This window comes from Drosophila elegans, unplaced genomic scaffold (genome assembly GCF_018152505.1).
Source record: "Drosophila elegans isolate 14027-0461.03 unplaced genomic scaffold, ASM1815250v1 contig_208, whole genome shotgun sequence".
NCBI lineage: Eukaryota > Metazoa > Arthropoda > Insecta > Diptera > Drosophilidae > Drosophila > Drosophila elegans.
The window spans coordinates 13,240,515-13,260,359 of record NW_024545578.1 but is presented as its reverse complement, the minus strand read 5'-3'; the positions used below and the strand labels follow the sequence as shown (position 1 = coordinate 13,260,359).

The 19,845-nt window shown below is 37.5% G+C and overlaps 1 protein-coding gene across 5 annotated transcripts in view; it reads right to left on the bottom strand.

Moving 5' to 3' along the window:
• LOC108150194 (MOB kinase activator-like 2) overlaps positions 1 to 19,845 on the bottom strand; it is a 44,772-nt gene that overhangs the window by 6,091 nt on the left and 18,836 nt on the right. Inside the window, exon 2 of one of the 5 annotated variants that reach the window (XM_017278198.2) lies at positions 14,973 to 16,066. The exons of 2 other annotated variants lie outside the window; for them this stretch is intronic. In XM_017278198.2, coding sequence (XP_017133687.1) covers positions 14,973 to 15,898 — 926 coding nt within the window. In that variant the 5' untranslated portion in view covers positions 15,899 to 16,066. Of the gene's footprint in view, positions 1 to 6,189; positions 6,206 to 6,249; positions 6,375 to 14,972; positions 16,067 to 19,845 lie in introns of those variants that run through there. 2 more of the 5 variants (XM_017278200.2, XM_017278201.2) reach the window with 2 other exon arrangements.

Here is a 19,845-nt window from a genome sequence, read left to right as displayed (position 1 = left end):
ATCTGTTGATAAATATTATAAATATTATATTAGGACCAAAATATTAATTTAGTCCTTTTGAAATAATTGATAATTGATAAATTAAAACATTATACGTTTGTTATTAAACAAAATTCGGCATTACGCATTACAAAATTATATTAATTTTTTACAAAATGAGATCACGTGCCTTCTTCATAATCAGATACCACCCTAACCAAAAAACATGAAATGCATATAGCTTATCAAAGCTAAGAATCAACAAGTCTTTTCATATTTGTTTTCCCATTATTTTTATTTATGCAAGGAGGTTAAACTAAAAAGTGCGTAGACCATGAAAGAACGTGTTCATGGGCAGAACCAAGTTAAAATAAATTTATCAGTCGACCGGAGAGTGAGTGGCACAAGCGGCTTTTTAAGCACTTAAACAAACAAACTTAGTTGTGATTATAATTATGCCACCCACCGACCGCTTTTCCCGCATGATAGCAGTGAAGCGTGCTGATAAAACTCGAAATGCCCAAACACATATGCATATATCCAGTTATATAGGCATCGTGTGTATATGTGGATATCAGACAACTGTGCGCATTTGTTTTCCATTATTTGCTGGGAGGCAGCGAGGTGTGGAGTCCACAGGTGAAGCCCATTAAACCCACAGATAACTTTGTTCTCCCAAGCAACAAAAAAAAAAAATACAATCCACCCGCATTCACAAGAGCCAGATGGAGTGGCTTAAAGTGCGGGCTTTAGCGGTGGCACTCTAACTAATAGTTATTCCATCAAGTGCCAAATAATGCCAAGGACCCGCCTTCACCTATCGATCTGTGGTACCTTCGTTATGTCGCACAAAATTTGCGTGTCAGGTCAGAGGCGTCAAAAGGTCGTCCTGAATGACTTGTGCTCGAGTCTCAATTTAAATGCCCTGCCGGATGTTGCCTGCGATGGCACACTAAGATTGTCGGACCTCAAGGCGGCGCAAACCCTGTAATCGAGGACGCAGAGCGCTCGTTTCAGGTGAATTTAGCCCTTAAATTCAACCAAAGTTATAAACAATTTCATTACAAAGCAAGGCGAAGAGTTTGTAAGAGAAGGTAAAGGGTTTTACAGAACATTTGTATTTTAATTGAATATAAAATAGTTTAAATGTTGTCCTGCTTTTTAAAATTGATGCTGATATTAATACTTTCACCCAAGCATTTAATTTAAGTTTGAAATAAAAATTAACTATTGTGTAAAGTTTATAGATTAATAAGGAATTCATTCTGTTAACCTTAATTATTTACCTATCATTATTTAAATCAACAAAACAAAAACCAGATAATTAAAAAACAAAACAAATTTAATCTTATAATCAAGGAAAGTTTAAAGCTAAATGTAATCAATTCTTAAACTTTCCTTTTAATATTCTCACTCTATTCTTTTTTTTTTAGGTTTTTCAACGAATCCCTGACACATATTTCATCACTGGAAGTCCAAAAACACTACACGTTCACTTGGAAAAGCTCTTAGTCGATTACCGATTCGTGCGACGACTTTATTACTTTTCCGATCGAATGAGAACTGCTGGCAAACAAACCATTAACCCATACACGCTCGCACACACTCAATTTACACACTGGGCCAATTGAAGTGACGTGCTATGTGGCGCGATAAGACGGCTTCTTTTGGGGTCTCGCAATTTCACAAGAAGTTCCTGGGAAACGTCACACAAACCCTATAAATTATGAGCTTTATTGGGCCAACGTATTTTTATTTTTTTTTTTCTTTACACATAAACACCTCGCTTCCAAGTCGCAAAATAGGCCGCAAATATATTTGCACGTTTGGATTTTATTTCGCATTTCGAGTTGTGTCGCTACGAGCTAAAAACTAAAACTGAAGGCAAAGGCCAGCAACAAATTGGAATGAAATCGATGAGCCCAAATGGGTGCATAATAAATTCGTGATAAATAAAATTGAAATTCGAACTCAGCATTTCCGTATTGGCACGCAGTGGATAAAGGTGGGTGGTTTCCGCTTTGACCTTGGCGAAGATAAGCCAAATAGTTTGAAATATTCAGAGCTGGTCGAGAACCAATTAGCCAAAGGAGAGAAGCCAGAAAATAGAGCCCAGGGAATTCAATATGCCATAAATGACCATGGAACCTGTCCTAATGATATATTTATTGGTGTTGCGATTCAAAACATATGGCCCATAGCCTCAGGGGGCTGATATAAAGCGAAGGGACCACGAATTGGTGTATATGAGACCCCATTAGAGTGGCCCTGAACACACATGTCGCTGCCCATGTCCAATCCCCTCAACCACCCTATCACTTCAGATAAGCTCAACGGGCTTTCCCGACTTCTCCCTCGTGTGCCATTTACCCCAAAATATTGCGATAGGCCTTGCCATATGCTACGCACAAAACCAATCATCGTGATATTGATCTATCAATTAAAAGGCTTTTGCTGTTGCCACATCGCACGAGATATTAATTGTTAATAGGCAGGTATTATTTTCCTCCATGTATGCATATCATACTCAAAAGTCGCTAGTCACTCAAAAAAATCTAGACAAAGGCATTCAAGATCCAGGTGGTTATCTCCTTATTTATTTATAGTCGAGTTTGAAGCTGATAAAGCAAAAGCGTGACCTGTTCTTAGTTTAGATTTTAAGGTAACTTTTGACAATATTCACATAATTTTAAAATTGAACAACTAATGGTTAGTATTGAAATTTTGAATATCACTGTTGGGATGGAATCAACAGATAAATAAACAAATAAACGTACTTATAAAAAAACATTTTTAGCTTAACAGATATTCTGCAATTTTCCGCCCTTATGACACACATATGGTATAATTCATAAATTATGTTTATTCTGATATTTCTATATCTGAATAGATGTTTATGCTATTTGTTGATGATGATGAAATCGAGCAAATGAATAAATAGACTGACTAACTGGGCTGATTATTACAGAAGAACAGCAAGCGAAATGAAAATGAAAATGGAGCTCATCGAGAGTTGATGTAGCTGGAAATATTGCTTAATATCAGACAATGACTAAATGGCGCCCAAAGAAACAAAGGCACATCTACGACAATAGACAATGGAAGAGCCTTGTCTACCCCGCCTTTTCCTCCATCCATAACGTGGTTTTCCATAACTGCTATCAACTGTGTAACTATTTAGCTATATACCCGCCCATATGCGACTCTGTGTGGGTGAGGGCGGGTTATTGTTGTTGACGATGTTGAAAGTAACGGCAGTGTAAGTGTCCAAAGGTGTTGAAACTGCTATAACAACAACCACAGCAGCGGAGATATAACCGAGTCGTACGATAAGTTAATAGCCGCAAATGGGCTAGAATGCAGTCAGCAACAACACTGCCAAAGACAATATCAAGAACAGCAATAAAGGACTGATAAGATAAGTAGGAAAACGAGACAATGCACACACCTATACTCAGAAACTATTTAAAGTGGCTCTATTTTACACAAAATATTTCCTTTAAATTTTCAAAAAGTCCACATCATCTATATGTTAAATCCATAATTTGGTGGCACAGAAAAAAATATTTACCAAAATAAATCATTTATGGCTTATATGGACTAGAACCAGTTGGGAATTATAAGTGCCCTTATATGCAAAGTCGTTTGACCCTCTATTCTACATAAATTATTTTAAAGTTGTTTGCTTTCTACTGGAATTGGTTTCAATATATTTATTTCTAGTTCAACTAATACAAATTTGATTGAAATGGAAAGAGAAGAAGATAAGACCTCAAGTGAAGAAGCTTTCACCGCAAACTTTATTGACTGTCACCCCAATCATGACATGATATGGATGATGTAATAATGGTCTGGCCATAAACACGGCCTGTCTAACTAGCTCCGTCTCGGGGGTCTGTCTCCTACTAATGTTTTTTGTGGTCTGACTCCGGCCCTTTGTGTTTATAACACTCGAGGCAAAAGGGCCAGGCCAAGCCACAGAAACAGAAAAAAACTCGACTGCCGAAATGAGCATAGAAACGTGACAGAATAATGGCATCACATAAACGTCTCATTGATACACGATAGCTCAGGGTGCGATGAAGTAAATGGCATACATAAAAGGCAGGCACCATCGCACAAGCCAAATGTGGGGCAGCAACTCTTTAAGCCCCAAGACGCAAATAGAGCTGGCTTGAATTACGCTGAAGTTTCAGACGAAATTAAAAGGTCCCAATTCCAATTTATATGCTTCGTATAAATGTACTTTTGTTTTATACTTTAAAAAACTTTAAAATCTTATAAATTATATACTTTAGATGTATACATTACATATAACATGACCTGGCTAAAATCTAAATTACTGATCATTAAATTTATAGTCATAACATTGACAATTTACATTACATTGACATTACAGCTAATTTTTTATTATTTAACAAGGGGGATTTAATTGTTTCCAATATATTCTTTTGATCATCCGCCTAATGGAGCCCTTACTGTATCAAGATTGACAATCACAGCCCCAATTTGTGATTGCCATTGCTCAGAGATGCAATCGCATCTGTAAATGTATCTGCATCTGCATTTGTAACCGGTTGGAACCGTTCACTCGTCAGATATTCATACAGAATGCATAATAGCGAAGGCGGCACACTAGAGGCCACTCAACCGGGCGCGAATTACGTCATCCGATCGAGCGGTGCATTTATCCAGTTGGATTCACACTATACCGCACCGCACTCACCGCAACTGGACTGCCACCGACTGTTTACTTTGTTGACACTTATCTGTTGATAATTATCTATTGAGCGAAGGAACACACCTATCTAAGCACAGAGACGTTTAAAAGCAAAAGTTGGGCAATTAAAAGAATATCGAAAGGTTTCCCCCCAAGTGCGTATAAATTATCATGGCAAGTCGAAGCGAAACGTAGCGATCGCCAGCTTAATTAACGACAATTGCGGGGTGGGCAGACATAGTCAAGTACAAAGACTGGCGATGTGTCTGCCCTCCTTTGATCGATGTCAATTCGTGAGTCAACCGAATTCATGAGGCACGAATGACAAATAGGCGGCAACGTACAAGTGCATGGAATAAATCATCGCCGAGCCGATTAAGAAATCCGTGATATCCGTGAAATCCACGAAAAGCCAACCTGTTGCCATTATAAACTGTTCCACCGATAACGAACGAGAGCGAATCGATGTGTGTTTGCACATGGCTCTTATCAGTTTGCATTTTCAAAACGTATCAGAAAAGTAAAATATATTCTGTTTTGTCTTATTTTAAATGACGTATTCCGCTTTTAAGTAAGCTTTTTTTAAGACACTATTTAATGTTTTCATAGTATGACTACTGTTTTATTTTTTCTTTCCAGTATGAGTCATATTTCTGAACCTTATGACACTTAACAAATTGTAAGATAAGAAATGGTTTGTACATTTTTTTTCCTTTTTGTAATGTGGGAAAATTTTAAAATAAACAATCACAAAATGTAAGTTTGATTTTCCAAAGATCACTACAATTTTCTTTAGCGGAAATTGTCCCTATCAATCATAGAAGTAGAAGCTTTTTGAAATAGACCACGAGATAAGATTATTTGATTGCAAACAGCTTTTAGATTGTTTGCTACGAAAACAACACATTAACCAATTAACCCATTCAGTTTTGTACATGTACTTTTGTTCACGTATGTATATGCTACTATGCAATTGTCAGAGAAGTGAAGTGGCAAAAAACGAGTGCACAAAACCAAAAGAAACTTCACAAAAGAGACAATTTGGCGACGTTCAAAAGAGGGAGGAGCCGGGGGGGGAGGGGCCTTAGACAAACGACAAACTTTTTTGAAGGTTAATCGCGGGCGGGGGCCGGTTAATCGGGTGTCGAACGCGTTTTTCAAGTCCATTGAAACGAGTGACGCGCACGCTGAAGCTGGCGTTGACGTTACGCCGGTTGTGGTTCGCTGTTGATGCACAAAAAAAAATTGTCATTCTGGACCAAATGGTAAAATAGTCAATTATAAATTTTATTCACTGTCATTGAATTAATTTTTATTAAGGTTTTAGTACTGTAAAATAATTCATCAGAGCATGTTTTCTTTAAATTTGAGTTATGTTTTATTTTATTAAACCAAAAATATTCTTTGGTATTAATAAAATCACCAAAACTAATCCATAATTTGTTTCTGTGTTTTCTTTTTTTTTGTTTTGCTTTGATTATAAAGTTCACCCAGTTGTGGATTTGTGTTGTTTTTCTTATTTTGCTCCATTGGTTGATTATGACGCGTACCGTTAACCGAAGGAAACGAGTGATCGTTGATATTTGTTGTACTTTTTGTGTTTTTTTTTTATATTCAATATTTATGGGCTTCCTTTATTGTTTTTTTTTTTTTTTTGCGTGCGTGCGGCCCGCCGTTCGGCAGCGGAATCAGAAGACTGTCCGTCTGTCGCGACGCGCACCTTTGCCGCGGCGCAGCCCGCTTTGATTGTGTGCGCGGGAGAGAGAGGGCCCCCCACTCGTTAGAATCGAGAGAGAGAGAGAGAAGCCCCCACAAATCAGCTGTTTGCCCGCTCTCCCGCTCTCTATGTAGACATCCCGTTCTATCGTTGCACTTTGAATGAAATCGGTAACGGCAGTTTGCATTGGAGCTTTTCTATAGCACACATTGCATATTGCGCAAATATATATGTAATATAACGAAGCTCTCATAAATTTCGTTATGCAAACACGCGTCGTTGGGTTCTTCTCCGCGCAGCCTCTCTTCTTCATTTTTTCAGCTTCGAATGACGCAGACGAATGTCCCAAACGCTATGTCGATGATGACTGCAGAAAAAGCAACAGAAACAGACGGAACACCTACAGTGAAGCCTAAGAAAGTCATTCCACAAGGACACTTAAAATAGATCGATGAGTACTCAACTCTAGGAGGTTGTCAGTAAAATTTTGTTGCCTACATCAGGGGGCAAACCTCTAAACTCCTTTGAAGAATTATAGATAATATTGCTTAAAAACAAATTATTGCTACCAAAAAGAATATAAAAATATATTTTTGCAAGTATTTTATTTTTGATGTTGCTAAATATATGAAATTTCATGTAATACTTTTAATAATACAAATAGGTATATACGAACAATCTTTAAGTTTAAACAAAATATAATTAAATATTTTAAAACTAGTAAATTGACCAGTACATCGACACAATGTTTTATTTAAAATAAACTTCATTTCAACGAGAATTTAAAAAAATTGCAAGGCATTTGCTGTACTATATTTGACTTCAATAAATTAAAAAAAACCTTTGCATTAGCCAGAATCCACTACTTAAAAATATTAAATTAAGACAAAAGTTAAATGTTTAAGATGTACTTTTTTAAAAGATTTATTATGTTGTCTTTTTCTCTGTAGATGAATGACTGTACTTGGACAAAAACAAGAAGTGCCCCAAGCGTGCGACAATCAAACAGCTGCGCGCCAACCAAATAAAACTCATGATGAAAAAGATCGAGATAGAATGCGGGAGAGGAAGAGGCAACAACGCTCGTCAAATGGGCTGTTTGCCCCATCAGCGCTTTCGTTTGCCTTTGCCTTTGCCTTTGCCAAGTTCAAAATTATTTAAAACAATTAATATTCATTTTGTTCCGTGTTATTTTCAGCGTGTTGTTGTTGCTTTCAATTAGCCTTGCTCAAACTGATGATCATCATGCTCTCCCTCTCTTCCCTTCCACTCTCTGTCTCTTTCGGTTGATGAAGGTGTCACAAAATTGCAGTCATAAATTAATAAAAACAATCACAAACGACCAAATGACTCGAAATTTATTCAATTAATCGCTTGCTCAGGACTGCAAAACATGAATTTACATTATTTGAATACAGAGGTATAGTACAAAATAAGGGCCAATATAAGGTATTGAGAAAACGGATGAATTTTCTAAATATCTTAATTATAAAAAGAGGAAGTCAAATAAAAGTATTTTACAGATTTTCAACATTTTATACTAATGATGTCTGCCTGTCATTATGTTAGTTTATTTTTTGTTTAAACTATGTTTTTAATAATTAGCTTTTGCTAAAAAACAAAAAGACACTTAATTAAGTTTATTCAACAGAATCAACAAAACCAATACAATTTAAAATAGTTTCTTAATGTGCACATTTCTTAAACAAAAGACCTCTTTAGCCACTTATTATGGTATGGACTACAGGGAAGTGAATTCCAATTTAATTATATTGTTTTCTGCACAATGGCAACGGATTGCACACTATTCTTGATGAGCTAGCTGCAATTGACGAACAAATTGTGGAGCTTGGGGTTTTATTGATTTTGCATGTGGATGTGGCAGACAATAGAGCAACTGGGGAACAGAACAGCTCATGGCGAACGCATTAATCTATCAGAGCCACGCTCCATTTACGCGGTAGACAAGCTGTGGGAGCGGTTCCATACCCTCCATTCATCACCCCTCCATCTCGCCAAATGTGTGTCACAATTAACAATACTAAATTACGCATTAATCAAGCACAAAGACAAAACTTTACCGTCATAACAACAAACAAATATGCGTGCACAGCAAAAAAAAAACCAGTAGAAAAATTAATAGTTTTAAGGATCTTTGGTTTTTTATATCATAAACATTTTTATTTTATATAAATCAATGTATGTTCTTTAAAGTTTCTTAGAAAGTTCTTCTTGAATTGATTCTTCTTAGTTGAATTTATTTTATTATTATTGCTTAAAAAATTAATCTATCAAACCATAATTTTTTTCTCTGTGTATCGGACACGGACATGGCAAAAAGAGCTTAGGAAATATACATTTTAATTAACGTTTTTTTTTCGTCAATGGCGGATGTCGATGGATATTTGGACGGATGACTGAGGTGGGGATGACAGTGGATTGGGTTTGGGAAAATGGCCAAAAGCGCCGATATGAATCAGCTTCTGCCAAAATGTGTCCAAATCCCAATCATTTTGCTGCTGTTTCCGTCTCGTTTTCTTTGGCGCAAGACAAAAGACCCGGCTATAAATCGAAAAGTACCGTTTTGCCCGTTTGGCTCTGCGGTACTCGTTCTGCATACGAAAACATTTTGGAAGCACTGTTAATCAGTGTTCCACAAGTGACATACCCTATATTCACGGTGGATTAAATTTTCTTTGTAAAAAATAATAATTATTTTTTAAAAGTGATTACCAGTCTAAGCAACAAAAATCTTCTTAAACTTAAAATCCATAATTAAAATTAAACTGTAATGAAAACCCAATTAATTTGTACTAAACTAATCAACCAAAGAGTAGACTTTAAAAAATACTTTAATACATCTACAGATTCTGTAATACTAACGGATTTTTTTTTTAATTTTAAGCAAACCAAGTATGTGGTGTATCTTTTTAATAATTTTTAAATCAGTTGTAGTTCTTATGAGAAAAATCTACTAATACGTCTTGTTTAAGTTTTCAAGCTTCTCCTGACCAAGATTTTTTTTGAAAAAAAACTTTAAATTTCTTTTTTATTGTCTAGCCCCTTACATAATATATAAAAATAATAATGGATATTTACCATATTATAACTAATATACCTAGTACAGCGATTTGAAACGATAACAATTAAGTTTTTTAAGAGTTTATTTTATTTTTATTTCAGTCCGATATACTCCATCTGCACTTTAACTACTTATACCCAGTGGTAGTATACCACAATCGCCTGCTGAGAGAGAGACGAGTTTTTGGCTGGGAATGGGAAACTGGTAGTAAGTGGGAACTGGGAACTGGTAGTTGGTAACTGGTGACTGTCAACTGAGAGAAGTTGGCTTAGAAGAGCGACTCTCTTCTCGCACACAGCTGACGACAGCAGCTGGCCGATGTGAATTGGGTGAGTCATTTGGCCAAGACCCCACCTCCACATCCCCACATCCCCGCCTCCCCTACAAACCCATCGACCTCCGGGGGGTGACGACAACTGACATTAATGTTTCGCTGATGAAGACAAAAGCAAGAGACACAATATAATAATAACAATAATGGAAAGTATTTAAAAGAGAGACTCTACACGCGGACAGGTAGATGGATGGCGGCTGATGACGGGCAATCACATGTGGCTAAATGGATTAAAAAGCGGCCAAGAGAGCGAGCGAGAGGGAGAAAAGCTGAGCACGTAAATGAGCCACAGCCGGAACTTGGTGCGAAGTCAAGGTAAACTTTTATGGGCTTCGTTACTCACTTCTTTTCTGTTTCTGCAATTTTTGCATGCGGGTGAAATTGAAAATACAATACAAATACAAATACACTGTAGAAAACCCATAAAAAGTGTATTTTATGTGCTACCTGTATGCGGTAGCAATTACTTCAGGCAAAAAAACGACGAAAGGCAGTTCATAAAACTGTAAAAAAGAGACAAATGATGCTCTTGTTTTAATGAACTTTAAAAGGGTGCGGGGTTAGTTTGGTTTTTACGTTTTTAGGTCGAATTTAATGAGGTTCAAATGTAATATGGGGCAAAAGAAAATTACGTTTCCTCAAGTCAAAAAAAACTTGTATATTTAATCTAATATTAAGAGAAATATATTTTTAAACTTATATAAAAGATAATTCTTTTATGAAACTTTCTATAGAAAGGAAGACATTACAATTGACATCCAATTCCAAAAAAAAGTTTAGGAAAGGTTAAGGAAAGGTTAAAGAAAGGGTAACTTCACCGTATTTCAAACCATTAAATTTGTTGTTAGTATTGTACCTATTCTTTCTATTCTTTTTTTGAGCCCACCTGCAATTATGTTGGAAATAAGTTCACGAGGCTGCCAAGTCAACCATTGTCATCTTTTTGGCATCAGATGGAACCGCGTGATTCTGGGAAATGGAAATTTTCGTTGACCTTTGCTGCTTTGGCATTGCTCCCCCATTCGACACCAAAGTCGTGTTCCAAATTTCCAGCATTTGCCATACGCCAGCTAATGGGCAAATAATTACGGCCAGCATCTGGGCATCTAACGTTATTCGCTGGCTACCGTTGCACAATTGTCGGCTAACTGGGGTTGGGGGGTCGAAATTAGAAGAACCCAGTTTGTTTTATGGCAATTGTGTTTTTTTTCTTCTCTAACGAATAATTGCTCTCAAGTTTAAGACACAGCTCTCGATTTATTTCCAAGTGCCGTTGGCTTTTAGAAGATAACTTAACCGTTTTGGGTCGGATCAAAGGAGTCACATAAACACAGTTGGGGTTCTTAACCAGAAAACAGTTGGGAACTGTCGAAATATGCATTTAAATAACTGGGTGTTATCTTCCACGGCAGCTGTTATGAATAAAATGTATACATTTAAAAGAAATACTTTAAGATTCGACAAAAAAGACTAAAGTTCTGTTGTTATTTTAGCAGGAGACAAAATAGAAATTGAGTAAAACTTAAATTTTAAATAGCCACAATAGAATTTCATGATTATCTAAAGTTGTAATCTCCACAATTTAAAAACTTATTACTATAAGATTTCTGTAGAGACTCAAAGCAGTCAAATGTATTTGTATTTAAATTTTTTTTATTGGTATTGGTAGTTATTCTGTCTGATGTATAAATAAAAAAAACTTTAATAAATAATTATATTTTAAAAAGCCTATTAAGATTTTTATTTGTTTGTTTACCAATTTGTTTTCCCAAATTGCTGAGCTTTCTATACTTTTTGGAATAAAAACAAGGTTATTTTTGACGTTGACATTAATAAAAGTTTTAAATAAGTTTTGATTATGGTTTCTGATAAATATGTGTCACTGGCATTCAGTCATTTATTAAAGATATTCAACACCTTATTCATTTTTCATAGCTTGTTTAAAGGTTTCTAAACGTAATGAATTTTCGAAAGCCAAGAAACCTTTACCAGTTCTAATTCTTGGAGTCCCTGGGAGCTAATTGCTCGTTCTCCATCGCTGACTTGCTGGCCGTCAGGTATTTGTAATGAACTCGAGTTGAGTACCTTGATACGCCTGCTGGCTGCACTAATTCGAGCTTGATCCGGCGGCGCTTTGTCTTTGTCTCCTCGCCAGCTGTTCCCTTTGTCAGTCGGGCAGATTGTGAGTTCATCGGTTTGTCAGTTAGTCAGTTAGTCAGTAAGTCAGTCATTAAGTGGTCCAGTGCGTGGAGTGTCAATGAACGGCGGCGACAGAAGCTTGTGATCGCCTGAGAGCACCTGTTCTCGTTTGAATACCAAAGCCCAAGGTGCTGTGACAGCTGCGAGGCGGCGGGTTAAGGTTAAGGCCCAGATGATTAGCACTCAGACCTTATACCTTATGGTTAAATAAAAAAGATTCTCTATGTAGTAATATATCTGCAAATATCCATCTCTCGCTCTATCTCTCTAGATTGCTCGTAAATCGCAAAATCAGCAAAAGCAAAATGGGCAATGGGCTATAAAAGTCCGGCATGGGTATACAAAACATATTAAATTGGGACAGGAAATTAAAACGTTAGCAACCAGCTGGAGCAGAAACGGTAACAGTCAACGGAGCTCTCCAGCCCATATGATAAGCCCCCCAAACATGTGGAGCGAGAAACCCAACGAGCCAAAGTTGAGCAGCTGGCAAAAGGGCAGGGGAAAAGTTGTAGCCACCAAGATTAATAATGCCCAGACATGGAGTAAGAAAATGAGAAAAAAGTGCAAGTAACATGTGTGTGTGTGTATGTACTTTACTGGACCGGAGTGGACCCATTGTGGCAGTGGCATTTGCAGTCCGGGGGGAAAAAAATGGGGCTACATCGTTGAAGGCGGTGTCCACTTCCTTCACCGATGACTGAGTGAAACTCTTACAAAGAAAGCAAACGATTGTTTAGGCTTTCTATACAATTTTGCTAATGAGTGTTCAAAATAGATTTATTTTAGTGTGGCCAAGTGGTTAAAAGAAGCCACATTTACTAATGTTTCGTTAAAGTTAGTTATGGGTTCCGTTATTAAAAAACAAACAAAAAAAACAATATTAAAAGTTCTTGTGTGAGTCATATATGATGATATAAAATTGAATTCTAGTTCTCACAGTTGTAGATTTAAAAGATTTAGCAGAATACTTGTATTTTATTTTTGAAATATAAGCAAAAATAATTAGCATATCGCTGTTTTTTGCCGAACAGGAAGTTTTAAAAGTGTTAACCAGCCAATTACCTCTGAAGCACAGTTGACTACAAAGAGGTCTTCGTCCAACTGAAGACAATATTACTCATTTATGAAGATTTCAGTTTTCGTCAGTGAAATATATTTGTTAATTTTTTATTTGTTTACTATGGTGTTTTTTTATTCAAATTTGTTTGGACTTTTTGAAGAAAACCAAAGCAAATGAGACAATCAAAAACTTTTCAGCATTATTATGTAAATTCAGAGTTTGTGGATGAGGTTGTTATAGGGCCTGGTAGCTTATAGTGCCATTGACACTCTCTGTGGGTCTGTCGGCCTGACAGGTTTATCATTATCATTTTCATAATGCGCCCTTTTACTCCGCCACCCCCTTTTCTCCACCAACTTACTTAACAAACAAAATGACTATTGTTATAAGGTTCTGCCTGCTGATACTCACTCAGTTTGTATACGCATACTGTTAGTCATTGTTTTGGGGCCTGGAGTGTGAGGGTCTGTATGTGAGTTGCATGCACAAAGACAACCCCCAAAACAAGTGTATAAGTTGTTACTCAGAACTTCGGAACCTCAAAACCCCACGCCCGCCTTTTGTCCATCCTCTCGTTTTATATAGTATTCCTATTCCTATACCTATAGTATTTATGCATGCTCATGTGTGTCAATATTTGGTTTCCTAACTAATTATCAGTTCAGCGCACTCTGTGAGCAGAAGTCGGTGGCAGAGTGAGTGTCAACGCTTTGCGGTTGTCTCACCTCGGTAATTTGAGAGTTCGTTTAACTTTGCTTTTCAAATAAAGCCAGATCACAGGCAGATAAAGCTTTGGTTATATTTGGACACGGGTAAATAAGGAAGCAGCATCAGCTGATTGCCAGAAACTGCTAAGTCTGCTAAGTTACAGTTTTCATTTTACAGAGCTTTGGTTGGGGTCACCACCACCACACCACCTAATTCTGGTGACCTTCAGGCGCATTTTTTGATACCTTTAGGCCCAGCATATGCATAAATTGTGTTGGCCGCCTTTGTTTCTGTTTCTGTTTCTATTTCTATTTCTGTTTGTTTCTTGGCTGCTTCCACTCTTGTGATGTTTTAATTGCCGCTTGAACCTTGAATTTGCACACACCACAGAGTGCTTTTGGTGGTCACCAAACAAAAAAAAACAAAAAAAAAAACACAAAAAACTCTACAAAAACCGCTTGAGAAATGCTCGTAATTAAAGCCATAAAAATGAGTAAATACCGCATTTATCTTTAGCTTTGCTCTGTTTTCTGCGTTCTTTATTGTTAAGTTTTTTTTTCGGCTTCCTTTGTTCGACCTCTGACACGGGTATCTTGAGTATTTCCCTAATGCGGACAAATTATAACTTTGTGCAATTCTCCATGACTTGACCTTAGAAAGTTGATCGCAATAGAGTGAATGCTAACGAGCGTAATGTGGATGGTAATACATTAATGGTAATTATCACAAACTATTGGCTGGCCATAAATCATTCTTACGGAGTAGATAGTCTGCACAATTAAAGGGTATAAGTACTAAGTCTGAAACAATGCAACCACGAATTTTATTAACTCTTTGCTGGCTAAAAATAGCATTAACTCTTAGTTTTAAGTGCCGGTTTTTAAAATATGCTAATTTATATACAGCGTATGGCTAAGTGTTATACGAAATAATCTTAAATTGGGTAATTAATAACTTTGTGAACATTATGATTGACACAGCTGACGTATTCTAAGCGACCCTGACTACCTAAATCTGGTGAAAGATTGGAATAGCTGTCAAAAAAAAATACCGGATTGGTGACTCCCCTCTCCGCCAGTACGATAATCCCTCCCCGAACCACAAATCATACGGTTCTATTGTTCGCTGAGAATATTATAAATTCAAATGAAATGTCAGTTCAAAACTTACGCAACCAATCCGCCCAAGAAGGCAACTGGACCGCCGCCGATCAGGCGTATCTTTCGATGACAGGAATCGAACAGGGAGGTTCGAGTGGGCGCCTGCGAAGTGGGTGACATGATGATATGGCCACCACTGTTGTTGCTTCTGCTGCTGCTGCTGATGTTGTTGTTGCTGTTGCTGCTGCTGCTGGGATATTGCCGATCACTTGGCCTGCTAATGAGCAGTTGTTGTTGCTGCTGCTGCTGTTGTGTTGTAGTTCCTGTTGCTGCTGCTTTCCACGCTTGTTGTTCACTTGTTTTGCAATTGTAATTACCAATGTAGTTGTTGTTGTTGCTGCTGCTGCTGTTGCTGCTACCACTACAAGTGGTGTGTCTGGTGTTTTTACTGTTTTTATAATGAGTGTTGTTATGATTGTTAATGCAACTATTAGACAAACTGTTGCTGCTGCCGCTGGTGCTGCTGTTGCTGTTGATGCTGCGACAACTATCGTCGTCGTCGGTCGATGTTGCCGCTGCTGGTTTTGGCTTCTTGTTGCGCCTGAGAGCCGATGCGAAATTATAGCTGCACGGCTCCTTCTTTTTCTTCGGCTTCTTCGGCAATTGCTCGGTGTTTGTGGCTATTGCTGTTGTCAAAAATAACAAACAATTATCGCCTTGCTGATAGGAAGTTTGCTGATGCTGCTGCTGCTGATGATGCTGCTGCTGCTTCTTAAAATAAAATTCTGTGTCAATTGTTGTCTCCTCGATTGTGACTTTGGGCAACTTGTGTTGCTGCTGCCGGAAGCGTTGCAACAGTGTTTTGCGCTGCTGTTGCTGCTTGCCGCTTGGTGTTGCTGCTGCAGATATTGCCGCTGTCGATGTTGTCGTCGTCGTCGTCGTCGTCTTCGTTCCGAAACCGAGTTGCACGATGTGCTGTGTGGGCGCTCTCAACATTATTCACTGTCACTTTTGGCTTCTCTAAATTATTTTGTCACTATAATTCACTCATTTGTTATTGCTGCTGCTGCTTCTTTTGCTGATGCTAAATGATTTTGCACACATTTTAATTTGATTCAGTTCGTTTTTTTCCATCTTTCACTCTTGTTAAGCCAAAACTTTCTTCTAAAGAAAAATAAAACAAATAGGGAATTAAGTTTCAAAGCGAACTTTCAACTTTTTTTTGATTTTTTTTTGTTTTGGCCATTCCCTTTTGCGTTGCTTTTGCGAAATGGCAAAAAGGCCATTGAAAACTTCTCGTGTTTTGGGTGCCAGTATGTGTCATTCAATGGCTTCAAATTTTTCCACAAGAACTGCACAGTGGAATGAGTTTGATTAAATCTGGATTAGATTGGCCGCACTAGTTGTTGGCTAAACTAAGTGTTGCACATAAATAAGCTCGAAAGATTTAAATCTAAAAATACAAACAAAATCGATTTGACGAAAGCCTTAATCCGCATAATCCCACCAAATCTAAAGGGGCTAGAACCAATTTTGTAATAAATTCTCATGCGGTAATCTCCCACAGTGCGATGATGATGATGATGATGATGATGATGGCAGTGCCATGTGCTTTGAGCTTTCGTATTTATTATTTAGTTTTAATACAAATAAATGTGCGCGCTTTCTGGGCATAAATGTGCCCCCATCCATATATACATTTATATTTGAATATGTGTATATATATTTTTTATAGAAAACGCGATCGCGTGAGTTTTTCGACTCGTTGCGTAGTTCACACAAAACAAAAAACAAATGCAAAACTTATTCGCAATGGAGAGTGATTTGATTTGAGTAGGCGCTATTCGTTGGTGTGAGTTGCTAAGCTTAAATCCGCTTATATGTTAATTAGATTTACTAAAGAAATAAATTATAAGTTTCTTCCCTTTTTGTGCTGGCTTGGGTTTGGTTTTTGTTTTTGTTTTCGTTTTGTGTTTTTCTTGAACTTATTTGTTTGGCTTTTTCCTGACTGCAGTTAAATAATGCAAATGCTCCTCCAACAACACCCAAAGAAAACACACAACAAGTCGAAGATTTAATTGTACAAAATGAAATAAAATAAAATAAAGCACATTCAGCAGTGTGCTGCTGCCATTTCTGAGTTCCTTTTCACATTCGATTCAACTCGATTCGTCTCTTATTTATGCCTTTTTTTAAGACATTACTTTAAGACAACGTTCCGGCACAGGCCAAAAGAAAAAGAAAGTAAGAGGCGGCAGCGTCATCCGCTGCTTACGCAATAGCAGGCAAAAAAAAGCGAAACGACAAAGCAAAAAATTAAAACACATCATTAAAGAAGCACGACCAAGAAATGGGCTGGGCCTGGGCCCCAACTGGAAACTGGAAAATCTGCAGCCTACAAGATTCAGCAGGGGAAACAAGCAGAAGATACACAGACTAAAATCAACTCAAGACTGCAACGTGTCAAATAAAAAAAAAAAAAAAAAGGAAAAAAAAAAAGGAGTTGGACACCCGATAACCTTCACCCAAATACCCACATATAAATGGATTGAATCCACCCCAGCCTTGTTCAAAAAGAGAAGGGCACCTAGTCAAGCGAATTAGATTGGGAGTTGATTGCACCGATGGGTGGATATTTGAAACTATTTGGTAAATGCAAATCGATATAATGGTAATGGTAATGGCACAACAAAATCAACACAAAAGGATTGCCATTGATAAATAAATGGGGCAAGGATGAAGTCATATCCTTGGGTAATGTAAATCAATATAGTTTACGGCAATTTTTAAACTACATGATTGAAATCCAACTTTTTTGATTTAAGAACAATAAAAGATTGAATGAAAGTTAACCAGAAATCAATAAAAAGAGACTTAAATAAAATCAAGCTACTTGAATGCGTACTTTACCTTTGAATCTATAAATGTTTTTATTATACTTCTAGTTAATTCCCATTAAGCTTAAACTACATTTTTAATGAAAGACTTGCACATGAAACTTAAAATTTTATTTCTTTTTCGTTATAAATATATTATGATTTTGATTCAAAGGAAATGAAATTCCCTATCAGCGCTGATTCATTGTTCAAAACTCTGACACCATCCTATAATTATAACATTTTTGCGAAATTTCGGGAATCAAGACCCGAGATAATGCCCTGTTGGACGTCAGCTAAGCAGAGTAAGCCCCGCTCAAAAGCTGGCGATTACTCTATCGCATCACATATGACACATGGATTTCAGCTTTATGAATATGCCACAGAATTTCCCGGCACATGACAAACAAGAAAGAGCTTATCTGGCATGAACAACGTGCCCGATGAGCGAATTCAGTGATTCAGTGGCACGAGACAAGCGGGAAGACGACCAAAACAGGCAGTAGATAGTAAATATATATGCATATACATATACATATACAGCAAAATTATCTGCATCAAAGCATAGCTTACGGAAAAGTAAAAGAAAAAGGTGTGAAAAATAGAATGGCCTCTGTTTTGACACCTCCGGAAACATGGAAACATGGAAACTTGGGAACTTTCACATCTGGCGAGTACTCGAGATTGAATTGGCTCAGATGATGATGGGTGGTGCCGGCCACTACCACCTGGCTGTAGAGTGAAAATGAAAACCGAAAGTGTGTCTTATGGATTGGTGACTGTAAAACACTTCTAGCCGTGACAATTTTGAAAGGTGGAAAACGCAACACTTTCCATGTCTTTTAATTAGCAAATGAAATGCTCTTTGTGGATTTGTTTCTATTTCCATTTCTATTTCCATTTGCCAGGCACGTTGTTAGCCATATAAATGGCTAGAATTAAGCCAAGCTGGCAGCCATGAAAAGTTTCCAAAGAAAGCCGAGTGCAAAAGCATGAAACAATCTTATACAGGTGATCACGATGATGATGATGACACTTGGGATTTTTTCTTTTTTTTTTGAGTTTTTGGTAGGTTCTCTCATACCCGGCAATTGACACTAGGTGAATGGAATGGGGCGGCGGGTTGAGTTCGTTTGAGAGTGCGCAACACGCTTCGAGAATTTTAAAATGAAAGTTCGTGCCCGTTCACGGTTGACAAAGCATGCGGAAATCTCTAGCTCAAGCTCAAGCTAAAGAAATAAATCGCTTAAGAGCAAAATAAAAGTGTGAAGAGGGGAAAAGAGGCGAAGATAAGTCGGTATAAAAGTCTAGGCAAGAAAATATAATTATATTATTTTAATGTGTTTTCTCTGCTCTGCCTCGGCTGTTGCCTTTTCCTTATATTTTCCTTCTTTTTTTTTTTCATCCGTAGCAGCTGTCGTTTTCTAGCTGGCATTACTGTGAATTTTCAATTAAGCCAAGCCAAGCAAGCTGCTACCACTGCAAACCATTCCATTCTCCGCCATTCCATTTCAATGTTTGCTGCTGCACAAAAATGATGATGATGGTGATGATGATGATGTTGATGAAAGCTTTCTCCACACTATGTCCCTCGCCGATTCTTCGGATTTGGGACGCTTGAAAGGGTTTCAACTGGGCTTTAAGTCTACTCTGTACTCAGTACTCAGTACTCTGTACTCAGTACTCAGCGAAGCAAGAAGTGTCATGAAGTGGCAAGGTTATGCGCTGTGCATAAGCAATTAGCTTTGCGGTTTCCACTCCACTCGGATGATGATACATCCATCTACAATATAAGCGAGCGATTGTGGATTGTGTGCCGCTTTTGTGCCCGCGAGAGTGTAAACAGCTAAAAAGCTAACCAGCTAACCAGCTTTTAGGTCACACAACACACATATCGCGGCTACACACATTAAGTAGAAATGGAAATTGATTTGATGGCGCTACTACTTCGATCATTACTGGAACAGAAGTCTGTTCGCAGGGGGATCGCTTGAAATGGGCACAGCATTGCGTTCTCTATCATATTTCACAATCGCTTGTAAAGTCTACATTTAGCTTCTTACACCC